At 30.4% G+C, this 16818-nt stretch overlaps 3 protein-coding genes across 3 annotated transcripts; all 3 read left to right on the plus strand.

Annotated features, from left to right (window-relative positions):
- Positions 1–201: 201 nt before the first annotated feature.
- Positions 202–1044, plus strand: LOC132936826 (PR domain zinc finger protein 5-like). Its single transcript, XM_061003608.1, has one exon. It carries the CDS (start codon positions 202–204, stop codon positions 1042–1044), a length of 843 nt encoding a protein of 280 aa, XP_060859591.1.
- A 6270-nt stretch (positions 1045–7314) lies between these two features.
- Positions 7315–8157, plus strand: LOC132936835 (PR domain zinc finger protein 5-like). Its single transcript, XM_061003619.1, has one exon. It carries the CDS (start codon positions 7315–7317, stop codon positions 8155–8157), a length of 843 nt encoding a protein of 280 aa, XP_060859602.1.
- Positions 8158–14429: 6272 nt separating this feature from the next.
- LOC132936841 (PR domain zinc finger protein 5-like) lies at positions 14430–15272 on the plus strand. The gene has a single exon (XM_061003631.1). The coding sequence runs from the start codon at positions 14430–14432 to the stop codon at positions 15270–15272; it is 843 nt and encodes a 280-aa protein (XP_060859614.1).
- The last annotated feature ends 1546 nt before the right edge of the window (positions 15273–16818 follow it).

The following is a 16818-nucleotide window of genomic DNA, read 5'->3' on the forward strand; positions in this document are numbered from 1 at the left end:
CGGCTTTGCTACACATAAATCAGGCGTAATGCCAGTATGCATTTCCTCCAGGACGGACAAGAATCTATTACAATTCCAAAGACAGAAATAGGTATATAGAATCTCTTGGATCTCTTTCGCCGTTTGAATATCAGAAATCTTATAGATACCCAAGAGACGAAGATTTCGGCGTCAAAGTAGTAAGCTAAGAAAACCATTTACATGAACAACCTTATAACAGAATTATACGGTTCAATGGCACCTGTTACTGATGATTTTTTTTCTGATGGAATAAGAGATTATTCAGTCGTGAAATCCTTACAAACAGGCGAAACAAAACTGTGGCTCGGCCCTGCCGCATTCTTAAATCACGACTGCGAAGCAAATACAGATATTTTTTCATTAGGAAGTACCAGTGCAATAGTAAAAGCCAATAAAAAAATCAAACGCGGAGAAGAAATAACAGTATCTTACGGCCCACATTATTTCGGAGAAGATAACAAAGACTGTATGTGTCATTCATGTGAATATAAAGGTATTGGACATTTTCAAGTGAATGAACAAGGTGCCGGTTGCCTAATGACAAATTCAAACTCCAGTGAAGAACACTGCCCCGAAGATGAGACGCCCAGAGACGATGTTTTTACTTGCAATATGTGCGGAAAAATGTTTTTATTCAAATGTTGGTTATCGAGACACATTGCTTCCCATATGATACCCATTTACACATGTGAAAAATGCGACAAGGTATTCAACAGGCGAGATATCCTTAAGAGACACATACGAACTGTTCATGATAAAGTGAAGCATGTCTGTGATATATGTGGTTCTAAATTTAGCACTATTCATGCCAAAACCAGACACATCAATACAAATCATAGCGTAGAAGATAACACTGTACATTGTACAAAATGTAATTCGACGTTTACTAGCAAACAATATCTGAAATACCACGATAACTTAGTGCACACTCACACAAAACCGTATACGTGTAAATTATGCAATCAAGGATTTTCAACACCTTATTTACTACACATTCATAAAAAATCACATGAAAAAAGATGATATGACAAAATAACGATGGATCAGTAAGAAATTATTTGTTTCGAGTGTTGTTTTATTTAAAATTGTAAGTATTTTTTTTTTTTTTATAAATAATATTATAATATACGTAAATTATTTTCATGTTATAGATAAGAAAATGAAAAAAAAAAAATTCAAAAAGTGAAAAGAGCGTTACGACGATAATATTTTACAAATGCAGTGTAAATTGTTTCAGTTTATGGATTGGAAAATTCTAAAAAAAAAGTAGTATATTTTATGTAAAACCTAGCAGTAAATCTCAAGTGATCTGTGGTGTTAAAATTATATATTAAGCTCCTTACAGTATTAAGCTCCTTACAGTATAAGATCCCAAATCTTTAACAACATGGATCATTTGACCACCCTTACGTAATTAGATAGGATGGCTGGGGTAAGGGTGGCAGCATCGAACGAAGGTACACCGTGAAGATGGTGATGCTGCTTAAGCAAAAGGGTAAGGATCAGTGGCGTTGCTACTGATTCAATCCACTTGCGACCAAGATACCTTCTATATTATAACAAAAATCATAGGTCCACAGTGGAGGGATTAGGAGGGGGATTTTCAGAGTTAATCAAAAAATAATGGACTAAAACAATCGGGATCTCCTTTACAATATTAACAACTATATTTTCTATGAGTTGTATAAATAACAGCTAATGTTTATAGAAATTATAGCAATAATATAGTATTGTATAGTTTATATAGATTTCATTAACTAATAAATTATAATGAAAATAATAAGAAATTATAAACGGTCGAATCGATCTTAAAGTGTCACAAAATACTGCTAAATCTTAAACAAAATAGTCTAGTCAAAACAATGTGTTTAATTTCTGTACTTATAAACTACTAGGAATTTAAATTTAAATTTAATAGTTTATATTCTAGGTATGTAACTATTTATTATTACATATACAGGTATACACATTTTCTGTTTATTGATTTATTATAATAATTAGGCTCGTTAATACAATCTCTGGGTGGGTTTGGAGGTGATCTGGATAATATTATGTTCATTCATAGTTCAACTGTGAACACGAACACAAAAATGAACAATTCTAATATAGACGTTTTAAAAATGCTATCTAATATGCCCCTCATAGATGAAGGAATAAAAGCAGATATATGTATGGATAAAATACTGGAAGTGGGCAAAACAATAGCTCCAAAATAATGTTACATCTACCAAAAAACATCGATAAAAATGAGGTTTTGTACATTGTTCAGATTAAATATTAACTGTTATTATTTATGTGGATCAACAATTTATATTTTAAATGTCTATAGTGTTTGAAAACGTACAACGGAGTTACGGGTTAGGGAAAATTGAAAATGTGTTTATAGACAGGTATCTCAACTCGACATTGCTATGTCCAATCCAATAATGTAAGTTATAAGTTATTGTGTATTGAATATGAAAGCACAGTAAAAAAATAATTTATAGACTATATTATTATATTAATATAGTATCTACTTAATTAATTTAATATTGAACAAGAACTAACCGTACCTACATAGCAATATTATAATAATTTATTATGCAAGTTTGAATTCATTAGAACAATTCCGTAACTGATGTTGTTCCTAAACCTATCGACATCCATCTGCATAACTGTAAGTTGAAAACGTGAATATTATTTAAAACTTGTTATAGTATAATATTTATCTATAAATTAATTTTCTTTAGCATTCCGCAAGAAAGAACGTTGCCGTATACCAGTGGCGTGGCGAACTTCATTAACTTATGAGGCACAATAATTTATATTAGTAATTATAAATACTTATATATAAATAATTACTTATTTACATAAATGGTATCTGAGAATGATTGGCTCTCAGTCTTACTGTCTTAGTATGTACTTAATAAATTATTTAGTATTTACTATATTTTAAATGCTCCTAGTCTCCAGGATACCCACCACCCTTAAAAGCTGAGGCACGTGCCTCAAATAAAATCCTTCGTCACGCCACTGCCTACTAACATTCTAGCTGACACGGCAATGATTTGCTATCGCCATATATTTGAAACAATTATACAATTTTACCAACAAATTTCTTATTTTATTTCTTATTTATATATTAATATTTACAACATTAAATTTCACCACTGTGTAGATTTAAATATGTGTAGATATAGAATATGTGTAAATTCAACATCAATTTCACAAATTATAAATTTTAATACATACACAATTACAGAAATATAAGCCCTTTTTTTACGTCGGTTTACTAATTAATAAGAGAACATTATAAAGAAAGTTTGGATATTATTATTTTAATGAGTTTTTTAGGATCATAACTACAAAACAAAAGCTATTAAATTTATTGAGCCAGAGATTCCCTCTAAACGATATTTGATGTTGTTTTATTTTGTGGCAGCAAAATAAATTGATTTTCAGGAGCTCCGACCCGCGATAGGCAAACATATATATAGTTAACCGTGAGTTAAACATTCTTTTCGTATTTCGATCCCTACTAATTCAAATTTGTTTATAGTTAACGCGAAAGATGTTGTTACCGGAAATTGAAGTCGTTGAAATTGGATTGGCAGATCAGTTGGGATTATCGGTATCCTTAGTATATGAGCTAGTAGATAACTAAAATATTATGTAGATAAACATAATGGATAAAAATGCCTAAAGTATATAGATAAAGATAATAGGTAAATGTTTTATGTGGTTTTAGGATTTTGATTTTGAAAGGAATTTAGTCTTGTATACATAATATATAATGTATACATTACATAATATAACGAGCCCATGGCCCATGGGGCTTTCCACTGGTAAATTATTTAACTAAAAGCTGTTTTTGAATAAATCGGGCTTATCGAATTTATCCTAAGTGCACCTATAATAATTGTATAACTAATTTTCATTAGGTTAAGTAATATTATCGCGAGTAAAACAGAATCTGACTAAAACTATAACTTTTGCATAACTACGACCTGCAGCCACATCTTAATTGGTTGACAGAATATCACTTCAAGCGTGAAACTTAGCGCACTAAGTACTGTGTTGGCAGCTATTTTAAGTCGAGAAAAAATAATGAAATTAATAGTTAAAAACATTACTTTACTTTACTTTAAACACCATATAAATTCCAAACTTAAAAAAAAATTAAAGACTTATTGGATACAATTATTAAAACAATTCACTGTCGAAATATTACAATATAAATAAACTAATTATATTCGATTAAACATTTACACAGTGTATAGGCACAATCGTCGTCAACGATAGACCAGCTTCTTGTTATAATAATAATAATAATATTTGTAGCCAGCAGCATTGGTGGTATTAATAATATATTACACATAATATTTTGTTTATTTTTTATGTACTAGCCGCAACACAGTAGGTATAATGTCAATTTTATGTACGACATACAGTGTCGTAGATAGAATTAGATGGGCTCCGGTGCAAATTTAATCTGTGGACCCATTATTTTTGAATCTGAACATTTTCTAAATAAACAATGGATAACTGGTACACATCAGACATCGGTATTAACCTAGATATTTTTTTATTGTATAGAATAGAATTTATATAATATAGCATATAAATGTAAAATCATAAATATTTATAGTAAAATTGATTGTCTTTAATAATAATATACAGACATAATTATTTTAATAAAAAAAATGTTTTTCCTGGATATAGCATTTGCAAAATAGTTAGTTATTTCTTCTAAATCTAGTTATTCAGTTCAGTTTTTTTTCCATACTATTGATAACAACAACGTCTGTTTTGAGAAGTGGAATTTCCTAAATAATTATTATTGAGTCAGTTTTGAAAATGACCTCTCTGCTGAGGTCACAGTTACTGGAATTTTGGAAGAAATTTTAAACATCACTCATCAGTAAATTTACAAGCCACTGCACGTACCGATCATTTTGAATTATGCCATGTGTTTACATTTATATTAAATTATGCCATTCTCTCGTATCCGATTTACCAAGGCCAACTAATGGTTTAATTGATAAAACTTGACTCGTCAGAATTTATATCCGATTTCTATTTTAATAGGTACAAAGTCATATGAGGACTTGGTTATGTTTGATTTTTTAGACATTTTTAATTTTACAGTTTATGAAATTCAAACGTATTCACCATTTCATTAAATCCAGTAAATCTATAGTGTAATTGTACCAAGTATTGAAATTTAGCAAGTTGTCTCACATAGTCTATAAAATGTTAACCGGGTTATAGACCCGTCATATAACAACAAACAGCATTATCATTATTTTACTAATATAATATTCGACATTTTGACATTTCATTATTTCAAACGAGTGTGCCTTAAATATATAGTAATGTTCCACCGTATAAACAACATAATATAGATACATAAAACAACTACGTCAAGTTGATACTAGATAATATAGCAGCTATATCGTGTGAAGTACTCACCATATTATGATATTTTTAAAATATATTATTATAGGTACTATAATTTATTAATATTATTTTAAGTATTGGCCCCGTTGAGGCGTGGGGCACTGGGGCAATGAACCGTGGTTTCTATGACACTGACGACATAGAGTCTATGCGTCAAAATAATATATAACGTAATTGAAGTAGGTTTATACAATACTAAAATATTCTGTAACAAGGCCGGGATTTGAACTATTTCAGTCGCGGGCGACGTGTGTGCCCGAGCCGCAGATAAGGGCCGCATTTCACCCAAGACTGAAATTGCCTTCCCGCACGAGCCATACATACTATTTCTTGTCACGTCTCTGCGTTCATCGATCATGGCAAAGGTAATGCACTATGCACTATACACAATGCTGGGATTTATGCAACAACAAGACTATTCTACAAAAACAATTTCATGAAAGAAAATTGTAAAATTTGTGGTATAGATTTCAGTGTTGCCCCAACAACTTATTCGAAAGGAGGTAACAAATATATACATTTTTCCTGGATTTCTGATTATGAAGGTTTATGCTTGCGCTACATTCTAGAACATTTTGAATAAATTGGTTACACTCGGGTACTCATTCCACATCGTCATACTATAAATACTACTATACTATACTAATACATCGTCGCCAAAATCTATTATATTCAAATACCAACACAAACTAATTCAACAATAGGATCAATTGTCAACACACCAATTTTAACGCCAAAAATTCGATCACTGTTAGATAGTACACTCAATATGCCAGAATCTTCATCTACGTTTGAATATAATTTAGTTTAGTGTTAGTGGGCATTAACAGTATTTTGTGACACTTTGAGAACGATTCGACCGTTTAATATGCGTGTAACACCAAAAAACTAATTCTTGCCACCGCATTTAAAAATATAAATATGTTGTCAAATTCGTAGAAATTTTTGTTAATGCCCACTAACACTGGTTAAGGTAATAACAATTGTGAATTTAAATATTTTAAGTACGTATTAGGAAATAAAAAATTTCTACGAATTTTTTCAAAGGGGGGAGTATTGGCTACATATTTATATTTTTAAATGCGGTGGCAAGAATTAGTTTTTTGGTGTTACACGCCTATTAAACGGTCGAATCGTTCGAGGGATAAAATATATAGTGGGATGTAATATGTAGTGGTTTTATACTTACTGTGGTATTATATCCCACTACATATTGTATCCCACAATATATTTTATACCACCGTACATATAATTCCACAGTAAGTATAATACCATCACATATCATATCCCACTATATACTTTATCCCTCTTCTAATTAAATACCACCGTAAGTATAATACCATCATAGTTTTTATCCCTCTGTAAATATAATACCACAGAAAGTATAAAACCACTATATTTATATTTTTAAATTTGGTTTTAGTAACCATTAATTTTGAACCATAGTAACAAGTCACTGTCGACAAAAATACTTTATCATTATTATAATTCCTAACACAGGATTTTTTTTAAATAATTAATTAATTTTATTTTTTTAATAATTTACAATATAGTATATTTTCATTTTATTAAAATGACACTAGTTAATCAAAAAGCCAAAATTCTATGCACTGTAGATGACATTTGCGTACGAGAAAATTTGGATCCAATTCTCGGCTTTGCTACACATAAATCAGGCGTAATGCCAGTATGCATTTCCTCCAGGACGGACAAGAATCTATTACAATTCCAAAGACAGAAATAGGTATATAGAATCTCTTGGATCTCTTTCGCCGTTTGAATATCAGAAATCTTATAGATACCCAAGAGACGAAGATTTCGGCGTCAAAGTAGTAAGCTAAGAAAACCATTTACATGAACAACCTTATAACAGAATTATACGGTTCAATGGCACCTGTTACTGATGATTTTTTTTCTGATGGAATAAGAGATTATTCAGTCGTGAAATCCTTACAAACAGGCGAAACAAAACTGTGGCTCGGCCCTGCCGCATTCTTAAATCACGACTGCGAAGCAAATACAGATATTTTTTCATTAGGAAGTACCAGTGCAATAGTAAAAGCCAATAAAAAAATCAAACGCGGAGAAGAAATAACAGTATCTTACGGCCCACATTATTTCGGAGAAGATAACAAAGACTGTATGTGTCATTCATGTGAATATAAAGGTATTGGACATTTTCAAGTGAATGAACAAGGTGCCGGTTGCCTAATGACAAATTCAAACTCCAGTGAAGAACACTGCCCCGAAGATGAGACGCCCAGAGACGATGTTTTTACTTGCAATATGTGCGGAAAAATGTTTTTATTCAAATGTTGGTTATCGAGACACATTGCTTCCCATATGATACCCATTTACACATGTGAAAAATGCGACAAGGTATTCAACAGGCGAGATATCCTTAAGAGACACATACGAACTGTTCATGATAAAGTGAAGCATGTCTGTGATATATGTGGTTCTAAATTTAGCACTATTCATGCCAAAACCAGACACATCAATACAAATCATAGCGTAGAAGATAACACTGTACATTGTACAAAATGTAATTCGACGTTTACTAGCAAACAATATCTGAAATACCACGATAACTTAGTGCACACTCACACAAAACCGTATACGTGTAAATTATGCAATCAAGGATTTTCAACACCTTATTTACTACACATTCATAAAAAATCACATGAAAAAAGATGATATGACAAAATAACGATGGATCAGTAAGAAATTATTTGTTTCGAGTGTTGTTTTATTTAAAATTGTAAGTATTTTTTTTTTTTTTATAAATAATATTATAATATACGTAAATTATTTTCATGTTATAGATAAGAAAATGAAAAAAAAAAAATTCAAAAAGTGAAAAGAGCGTTACGACGATAATATTTTACAAATGCAGTGTAAATTGTTTCAGTTTATGGATTGGAAAATTCTAAAAAAAAAGTAGTATATTTTATGTAAAACCTAGCAGTAAATCTCAAGTGATCTGTGGTGTTAAAATTATATATTAAGCTCCTTACAGTATTAAGCTCCTTACAGTATAAGATCCCAAATCTTTAACAACATGGATCATTTGACCACCCTTACGTAATTAGATAGGATGGCTGGGGTAAGGGTGGCAGCATCGAACGAAGGTACACCGTGAAGATGGTGATGCTGCTTAAGCAAAAGGGTAAGGATCAGTGGCGTTGCTACTGATTCAATCCACTTGCGACCAAGATACCTTCTATATTATAACAAAAATCATAGGTCCACAGTGGAGGGATTAGGAGGGGGATTTTCAGAGTTAATCAAAAAATAATGGACTAAAACAATCGGGATCTCCTTTACAATATTAACAACTATATTTTCTATGAGTTGTATAAATAACAGCTAATGTTTATAGAAATTATAGCAATAATATAGTATTGTATAGTTTATATAGATTTCATTAACTAATAAATTATAATGAAAATAATAAGAAATTATAAACGGTCGAATCGATCTTAAAGTGTCACAAAATACTGCTAAATCTTAAACAAAATAGTCTAGTCAAAACAATGTGTTTAATTTCTGTACTTATAAACTACTAGGAATTTAAATTTAAATTTAATAGTTTATATTCTAGGTATGTAACTATTTATTATTACATATACAGGTATACACATTTTCTGTTTATTGATTTATTATAATAATTAGGCTCGTTAATACAATCTCTGGGTGGGTTTGGAGGTGATCTGGATAATATTATGTTCATTCATAGTTCAACTGTGAACACGAACACAAAAATGAACAATTCTAATATAGACGTTTTAAAAATGCTATCTAATATGCCCCTCATAGATGAAGGAATAAAAGCAGATATATGTATGGATAAAATACTGGAAGTGGGCAAAACAATAGCTCCAAAATAATGTTACATCTACCAAAAAACATCGATAAAAATGAGGTTTTGTACATTGTTCAGATTAAATATTAACTGTTATTATTTATGTGGATCAACAATTTATATTTTAAATGTCTATAGTGTTTGAAAACGTACAACGGAGTTACGGGTTAGGGAAAATTGAAAATGTGTTTATAGACAGGTATCTCAACTCGACATTGCTATGTCCAATCCAATAATGTAAGTTATAAGTTATTGTGTATTGAATATGAAAGCACAGTAAAAAAATAATTTATAGACTATATTATTATATTAATATAGTATCTACTTAATTAATTTAATATTGAACAAGAACTAACCGTACCTACATAGCAATATTATAATAATTTATTATGCAAGTTTGAATTCATTAGAACAATTCCGTAACTGATGTTGTTCCTAAACCTATCGACATCCATCTGCATAACTGTAAGTTGAAAACGTGAATATTATTTAAAACTTGTTATAGTATAATATTTATCTATAAATTAATTTTCTTTAGCATTCCGCAAGAAAGAACGTTGCCGTATACCAGTGGCGTGGCGAACTTCATTAACTTATGAGGCACAATAATTTATATTAGTAATTATAAATACTTATATATAAATAATTACTTATTTACATAAATGGTATCTGAGAATGATTGGCTCTCAGTCTTACTGTCTTAGTATGTACTTAATAAATTATTTAGTATTTACTATATTTTAAATGCTCCTAGTCTCCAGGATACCCACCACCCTTAAAAGCTGAGGCACGTGCCTCAAATAAAATCCTTCGTCACGCCACTGCCTACTAACATTCTAGCTGACACGGCAATGATTTGCTATCGCCATATATTTGAAACAATTATACAATTTTACCAACAAATTTCTTATTTTATTTCTTATTTATATATTAATATTTACAACATTAAATTTCACCACTGTGTAGATTTAAATATGTGTAGATATAGAATATGTGTAAATTCAACATCAATTTCACAAATTATAAATTTTAATACATACACAATTACAGAAATATAAACCCTTTTTTTACGTCGGTTTACTAATTAATAAGAGAACATTATAAAGAAAGTTTGGATATTATTATTTTAATGAGTTTTTTAGGATCATAACTACAAAACAAAAGCTATTAAATTTATTGAGCCAGAGATTCTCTCTAAACGATATTTGATGTTGTTTTATTTTGTGGCAGCAAAATAAATTGATTTTCAGGAGCTCCGACCCGCGATAGGCAAACATATATATAGTTAACCGTGAGTTAAACATTCTTTTCGTATTTCGATCCCTACTAATTCAAATTTGTTTATAGTTAACGCGAAAGATGTTGTTACCGGAAATTGAAGTCGTTGAAATTGGATTGGCAGATCAGTTGGGATTATCGGTATCCTTAGTATATGAGCTAGTAGATAACTAAAATATTATGTAGATAAACATAATGGATAAAAATGCCTAAAGTATATAGATAAAGATAATAGGTAAATGTTTTATGTGGTTTTAGGATTTTGATTTTGAAAGGAATTTAGTCTTGTATACATAATATATAATGTATACATTACATAATATAACGAGCCCATGGCCCATGGGGCTTTCCACTGGTAAATTATTTAACTAAAAGCTGTTTTTGAATAAATCGGGCTTTTATCGAATTTATCCTAAGTGCACCTATAATAATTGTATAACTAATTTTCATTAGGTTAAGTAATATTATCGCGAGTAAAACAGAATCTGACTAAAACTATAACTTTTGCATAACTACGACCTGCAGCCACATCTTAATTGGTTGACAGAATATCACTTCAAGCGTGAAACTTAGCGCACTAAGTACTGTGTTGGCAGCTATTTTAAGTCGAGAAAAAATAATGAAATTAATAGTTAAAAACATTACTTTACTTTACTTTAAACACCATATAAATTCCAAACTTAAAAAAAAATTAAAGACTTATTGGATACAATTATTAAAACAATTCACTGTCGAAATATTACAATATAAATAAACTAATTATATTCGATTAAACATTTACACAGTGTATAGGCACAATCGTCGTCAACGATAGACCAGCTTCTTGTTATAATAATAATAATAATATTAGTAGCCAGCAGCATTGGTGGTATTAATAATATATTACACATAATATTTTGTTTATTTTTTATGTACTAGCCGCAACACAGTAGGTATAATGTCAATTTTATGTACGACATACAGTGCCGTAGATAGAATTAGATGGGCTCCGGTGCAAATTTAATCTGTGGACCCATTATTTTTGAATCTGAACATTTTCTAAATAAACAATGGATAACTGGTACACATCAGACATCGGTATTAACCTAGATATTTTTTTATTGTATAGAATAGAATTTATATAATATAGCATATAAATGTAAAATCATAAATATTTATAGTAAAATTGATTGTCTTTAATAATAATATACAGACATAATTATTTTAATAAAAAAAATGTTTTTCCTGGATATAGCATTTGCAAAATAGTTAGTTATTTCTTCTAAATCTAGTTATTCAGTTCAGTTTTTTTTCCATACTATTGATAACAACAACGTCTGTTTTGAGAAGTGGAATTTCCTAAATAATTATTATTGAGTCAGTTTTGAAAATGACCTCTCTGCTGAGGTCACAGTTACTGGAATTTTGGAAGAAATTTTAAACATCACTCATCAGTAAATTTACAAGCCACTGCACGTACCGATCATTTTGAATTATGCCATGTGTTTACATTTATATTAAATTATGCCATTCTCTCGTATCCGATTTACCAAGGCCAACTAATGGTTTAATTGATAAAACTTGGCTCGTCAGAATTTATATCCGATTTCTATTTTAATAGGTACAAAGTCATATGAGGACTTGGTTATGTTTGATTTTTTAGACATTTTTAATTTTACAGTTTATGAAATTCAAACGTATTCACCATTTCATTAAATCCAGTAAATCTATAGTGTAATTGTACCAAGTATTGAAATTTAGCAAGTTGTCTCACATAGTCTATAAAATGTTAACCGGGTTATAGACCCGTCATATAACAACAAACAGCATTATCATTATTTTACTAATATAATATTCGACATTTTGACATTTCATTATTTCAAACGAGTGTGCCTTAAATATATAGTAATGTTCCACCGTATAAACAACATAATATAGATACATAAAACAACTACGTCAAGTTGATACTAGATAATATAGCAGCTATATCGTGTGAAGTACTCACCATATTATGATATTTTTAAAATATATTATTATAGGTACTATAATTTATTAATATTATTTTAAGTATTGGCCCCGTTGAGGCGTGGGGCACTGGGGCAATGAACCGTGGTTTCTATGACACTGACGACATAGAGTCTATGCGTCAAAATAATATATAACGTAATTGAAGTAGGTTTATACAATACTAAAATATTCTGTAACAAGGCCGGGATTTGAACTATTTCAGTCGCGGGCGACGTGTGTGCCCGAGCCGCAGATAAGGGCCGCATTTCACCCAAGACTGAAATTGCCTTCCCGCACGAGCCATACATACTATTTCTTGTCACGTCTCTGCGTTCATCGATCATGGCAAAGGTAATGCACTATGCACTATACACAATGCTGGGATTTATGCAACAACAAGACTATTCTACAAAAACAATTTCATGAAAGAAAATTGTAAAATTTGTGGTATAGATTTCAGTGTTGCCCCAACAACTTATTCGAAAGGAGGTAACAAATATATACATTTTTCCTGGATTTCTGATTATGAAGGTTTATGCTTGCGCTACATTCTAGAACATTTTGAATAAATTGGTTACACTCGGGTACTCATTCCACATCGTCATACTATAAATACTACTATACTATACTAATACATCGTCGCCAAAATCTATTATATTCAAATACCAACACAAACTAATTCAACAATAGGATCAATTGTCAACACACCAATTTTAACGCCAAAAATTCGATCACTGTTAGATAGTACACTCAATATGCCAGAATCTTCATCTACGTTTGAATATAATTTAGTTTAGTGTTAGTGGGCATTAACAGTATTTTGTGACACTTTGAGAACGATTCGACCGTTTAATATGCGTGTAACACCAAAAAACTAATTCTTGCCACCGCATTTAAAAATATAAATATGTTGTCAAATTCGTAGAAATTTTTGTTAATGCCCACTAACACTGGTTAAGGTAATAACAATTGTGAATTTAAATATTTTAAGTACGTATTAGGAAATAAAAAATTTCTACGAATTTTTTCAAAGGGGGGAGTATTGGCTACATATTTATATTTTTAAATGCGGTGGCAAGAATTAGTTTTTTGGTGTTACACGCCTATTAAACGGTCGAATCGTTCGAGGGATAAAATATATAGTGGGATGTAATATGTAGTGGTTTTATACTTACTGTGGTATTATATCCCACTACATATTGTATCCCACAATATATTTTATACCACCGTACATATAATTCCACAGTAAGTATAATACCATCACATATCATATCCCACTATATACTTTATCCCTCTTCTAATTAAATACCACCGTAAGTATAATACCATCATAGTTTTTATCCCTCTGTAAATATAATACCACAGAAAGTATAAAACCACTATATTTATATTTTTAAATTTGGTTTTAGTAACCATTAATTTTGAACCATAGTAACAAGTCACTGTCGACAAAAATACTTTATCATTATTATAATTCCTAACACAGGATTTTTTTTAAATAATTAATTAATTTTATTTTTTTAATAATTTACAATATAGTATATTTTCATTTTATTAAAATGACACTAGTTAATCAAAAAGCCAAAATTCTATGCACTGTAGATGACATTTGCGTACGAGAAAATTTGGATCCAATTCTCGGCTTTGCTACACATAAATCAGGCGTAATGCCAGTATGCATTTCCTCCAGGACGGACAAGAATCTATTACAATTCCAAAGACAGAAATAGGTATATAGAATCTCTTGGATCTCTTTCGCCGTTTGAATATCAGAAATCTTATAGATACCCAAGAGACGAAGATTTCGGCGTCAAAGTAGTAAGCTAAGAAAACCATTTACATGAACAACCTTATAACAGAATTATACGGTTCAATGGCACCTGTTACTGATGATTTTTTTTCTGATGGAATAAGAGATTATTCAGTCGTGAAATCCTTACAAACAGGCGAAACAAAACTGTGGCTCGGCCCTGCCGCATTCTTAAATCACGACTGCGAAGCAAATACAGATATTTTTTCATTAGGAAGTACCAGTGCAATAGTAAAAGCCAATAAAAAAATCAAACGCGGAGAAGAAATAACAGTATCTTACGGCCCACATTATTTCGGAGAAGATAACAAAGACTGTATGTGTCATTCATGTGAATATAAAGGTATTGGACATTTTCAAGTGAATGAACAAGGTGCCGGTTGCCTAATGACAAATTCAAACTCCAGTGAAGAACACTGCCCCGAAGATGAGACGCCCAGAGACGATGTTTTTACTTGCAATATGTGCGGAAAAATGTTTTTATTCAAATGTTGGTTATCGAGACACATTGCTTCCCATATGATACCCATTTACACATGTGAAAAATGCGACAAGGTATTCAACAGGCGAGATATCCTTAAGAGACACATACGAACTGTTCATGATAAAGTGAAGCATGTCTGTGATATATGTGGTTCTAAATTTAGCACTATTCATGCCAAAACCAGACACATCAATACAAATCATAGCGTAGAAGATAACACTGTACATTGTACAAAATGTAATTCGACGTTTACTAGCAAACAATATCTGAAATACCACGATAACTTAGTGCACACTCACACAAAACCGTATACGTGTAAATTATGCAATCAAGGATTTTCAACACCTTATTTACTACACATTCATAAAAAATCACATGAAAAAAGATGATATGACAAAATAACGATGGATCAGTAAGAAATTATTTGTTTCGAGTGTTGTTTTATTTAAAATTGTAAGTATTTTTTTTTTTTTTTATAAATAATATTATAATATACGTAAATTATTTTCATGTTATAGATAAGAAAATGAAAAAAAAAAAATTCAAAAAGTGAAAAGAGCGTTACGACGATAATATTTTACAAATGCAGTGTAAATTGTTTCAGTTTATGGATTGGAAAATTCTAAAAAAAAAGTAGTATATTTTATGTAAAACCTAGCAGTAAATCTCAAGTGATCTGTGGTGTTAAAATTATATATTAAGCTCCTTACAGTATTAAGCTCCTTACAGTATAAGATCCCAAATCTTTAACAACATGGATCATTTGACCACCCTTACGTAATTAGATAGGATGGCTGGGGTAAGGGTGGCAGCATCGAACGAAGGTACACCGTGAAGATGGTGATGCTGCTTAAGCAAAAGGGTAAGGATCAGTGGCGTTGCTACTGATTCAATCCACTTGCGACCAAGATACCTTCTATATTATAACAAAAATCATAGGTCCACAGTGGAGGGATTAGGAGGGGGATTTTCAGAGTTAATCAAAAAATAATGGACTAAAACAATCGGGATCTCCTTTACAATATTAACAACTATATTTTCTATGAGTTGTATAAATAACAGCTAATGTTTATAGAAATTATAGCAATAATATAGTATTGTATAGTTTATATAGATTTCATTAACTAATAAATTATAATGAAAATAATAAGAAATTATAAACGGTCGAATCGATCTTAAAGTGTCACAAAATACTGCTAAATCTTAAACAAAATAGTCTAGTCAAAACAATGTGTTTAATTTCTGTACTTATAAACTACTAGGAATTTAAATTTAAATTTAATAGTTTATATTCTAGGTATGTAACTATTTATTATTACATATACAGGTATACACATTTTCTGTTTATTGATTTATTATAATAATTAGGCTCGTTAATACAATCTCTGGGTGGGTTTGGAGGTGATCTGGATAATATTATGTTCATTCATAGTTCAACTGTGAACACGAACACAAAAATGAACAATTCTAATATAGACGTTTTAAAAATGCTATCTAATATGCCCCTCATAGATGAAGGAATAAAAGCAGATATATGTATGGATAAAATACTGGAAGTGGGCAAAACAATAGCTCCAAAATAATGTTACATCTACCAAAAAACATCGATAAAAATGAGGTTTTGTACATTGTTCAGATTAAATATTAACTGTTATTATTTATGTGGATCAACAATTTATATTTTAAATGTATATAGTGTTTGAAAACGTACAATGGAGTTACGGGTTAGGGAAAATTGAAAATGTGTTTATAGACAGGTATCTCAACTCGACATTGCTATGTCCAATCCAATAATGTAAGTTATAAGTTATTGTGTATTGAATATGAAAGCACAGTAAAAAAAGAATTTATAGACTATATTATCATATTAATATAGTATCTACTTAATTAATTTAATATTGAACAAGAACTAACCGTACCTACATAGCAATATTA

This window comes from Metopolophium dirhodum, chromosome 1, assembly GCF_019925205.1.
Source record: "Metopolophium dirhodum isolate CAU chromosome 1, ASM1992520v1, whole genome shotgun sequence".
Lineage (NCBI taxonomy): Eukaryota > Metazoa > Arthropoda > Insecta > Hemiptera > Aphididae > Metopolophium > Metopolophium dirhodum.

Excerpts from the sequence above, each read along its gene's own strand:
- LOC132936826 (XM_061003608.1), top strand. The coding sequence starts at position 202 with ATGAACAACCTTATAACAGAATTATACGGTTCAATGGCACCTGTTACT.
- LOC132936841 (XM_061003631.1), top strand. The coding sequence starts at position 14,430 with ATGAACAACCTTATAACAGAATTATACGGTTCAATGGCACCTGTTACT.
- LOC132936835 (XM_061003619.1), top strand. The coding sequence starts at position 7,315 with ATGAACAACCTTATAACAGAATTATACGGTTCAATGGCACCTGTTACT.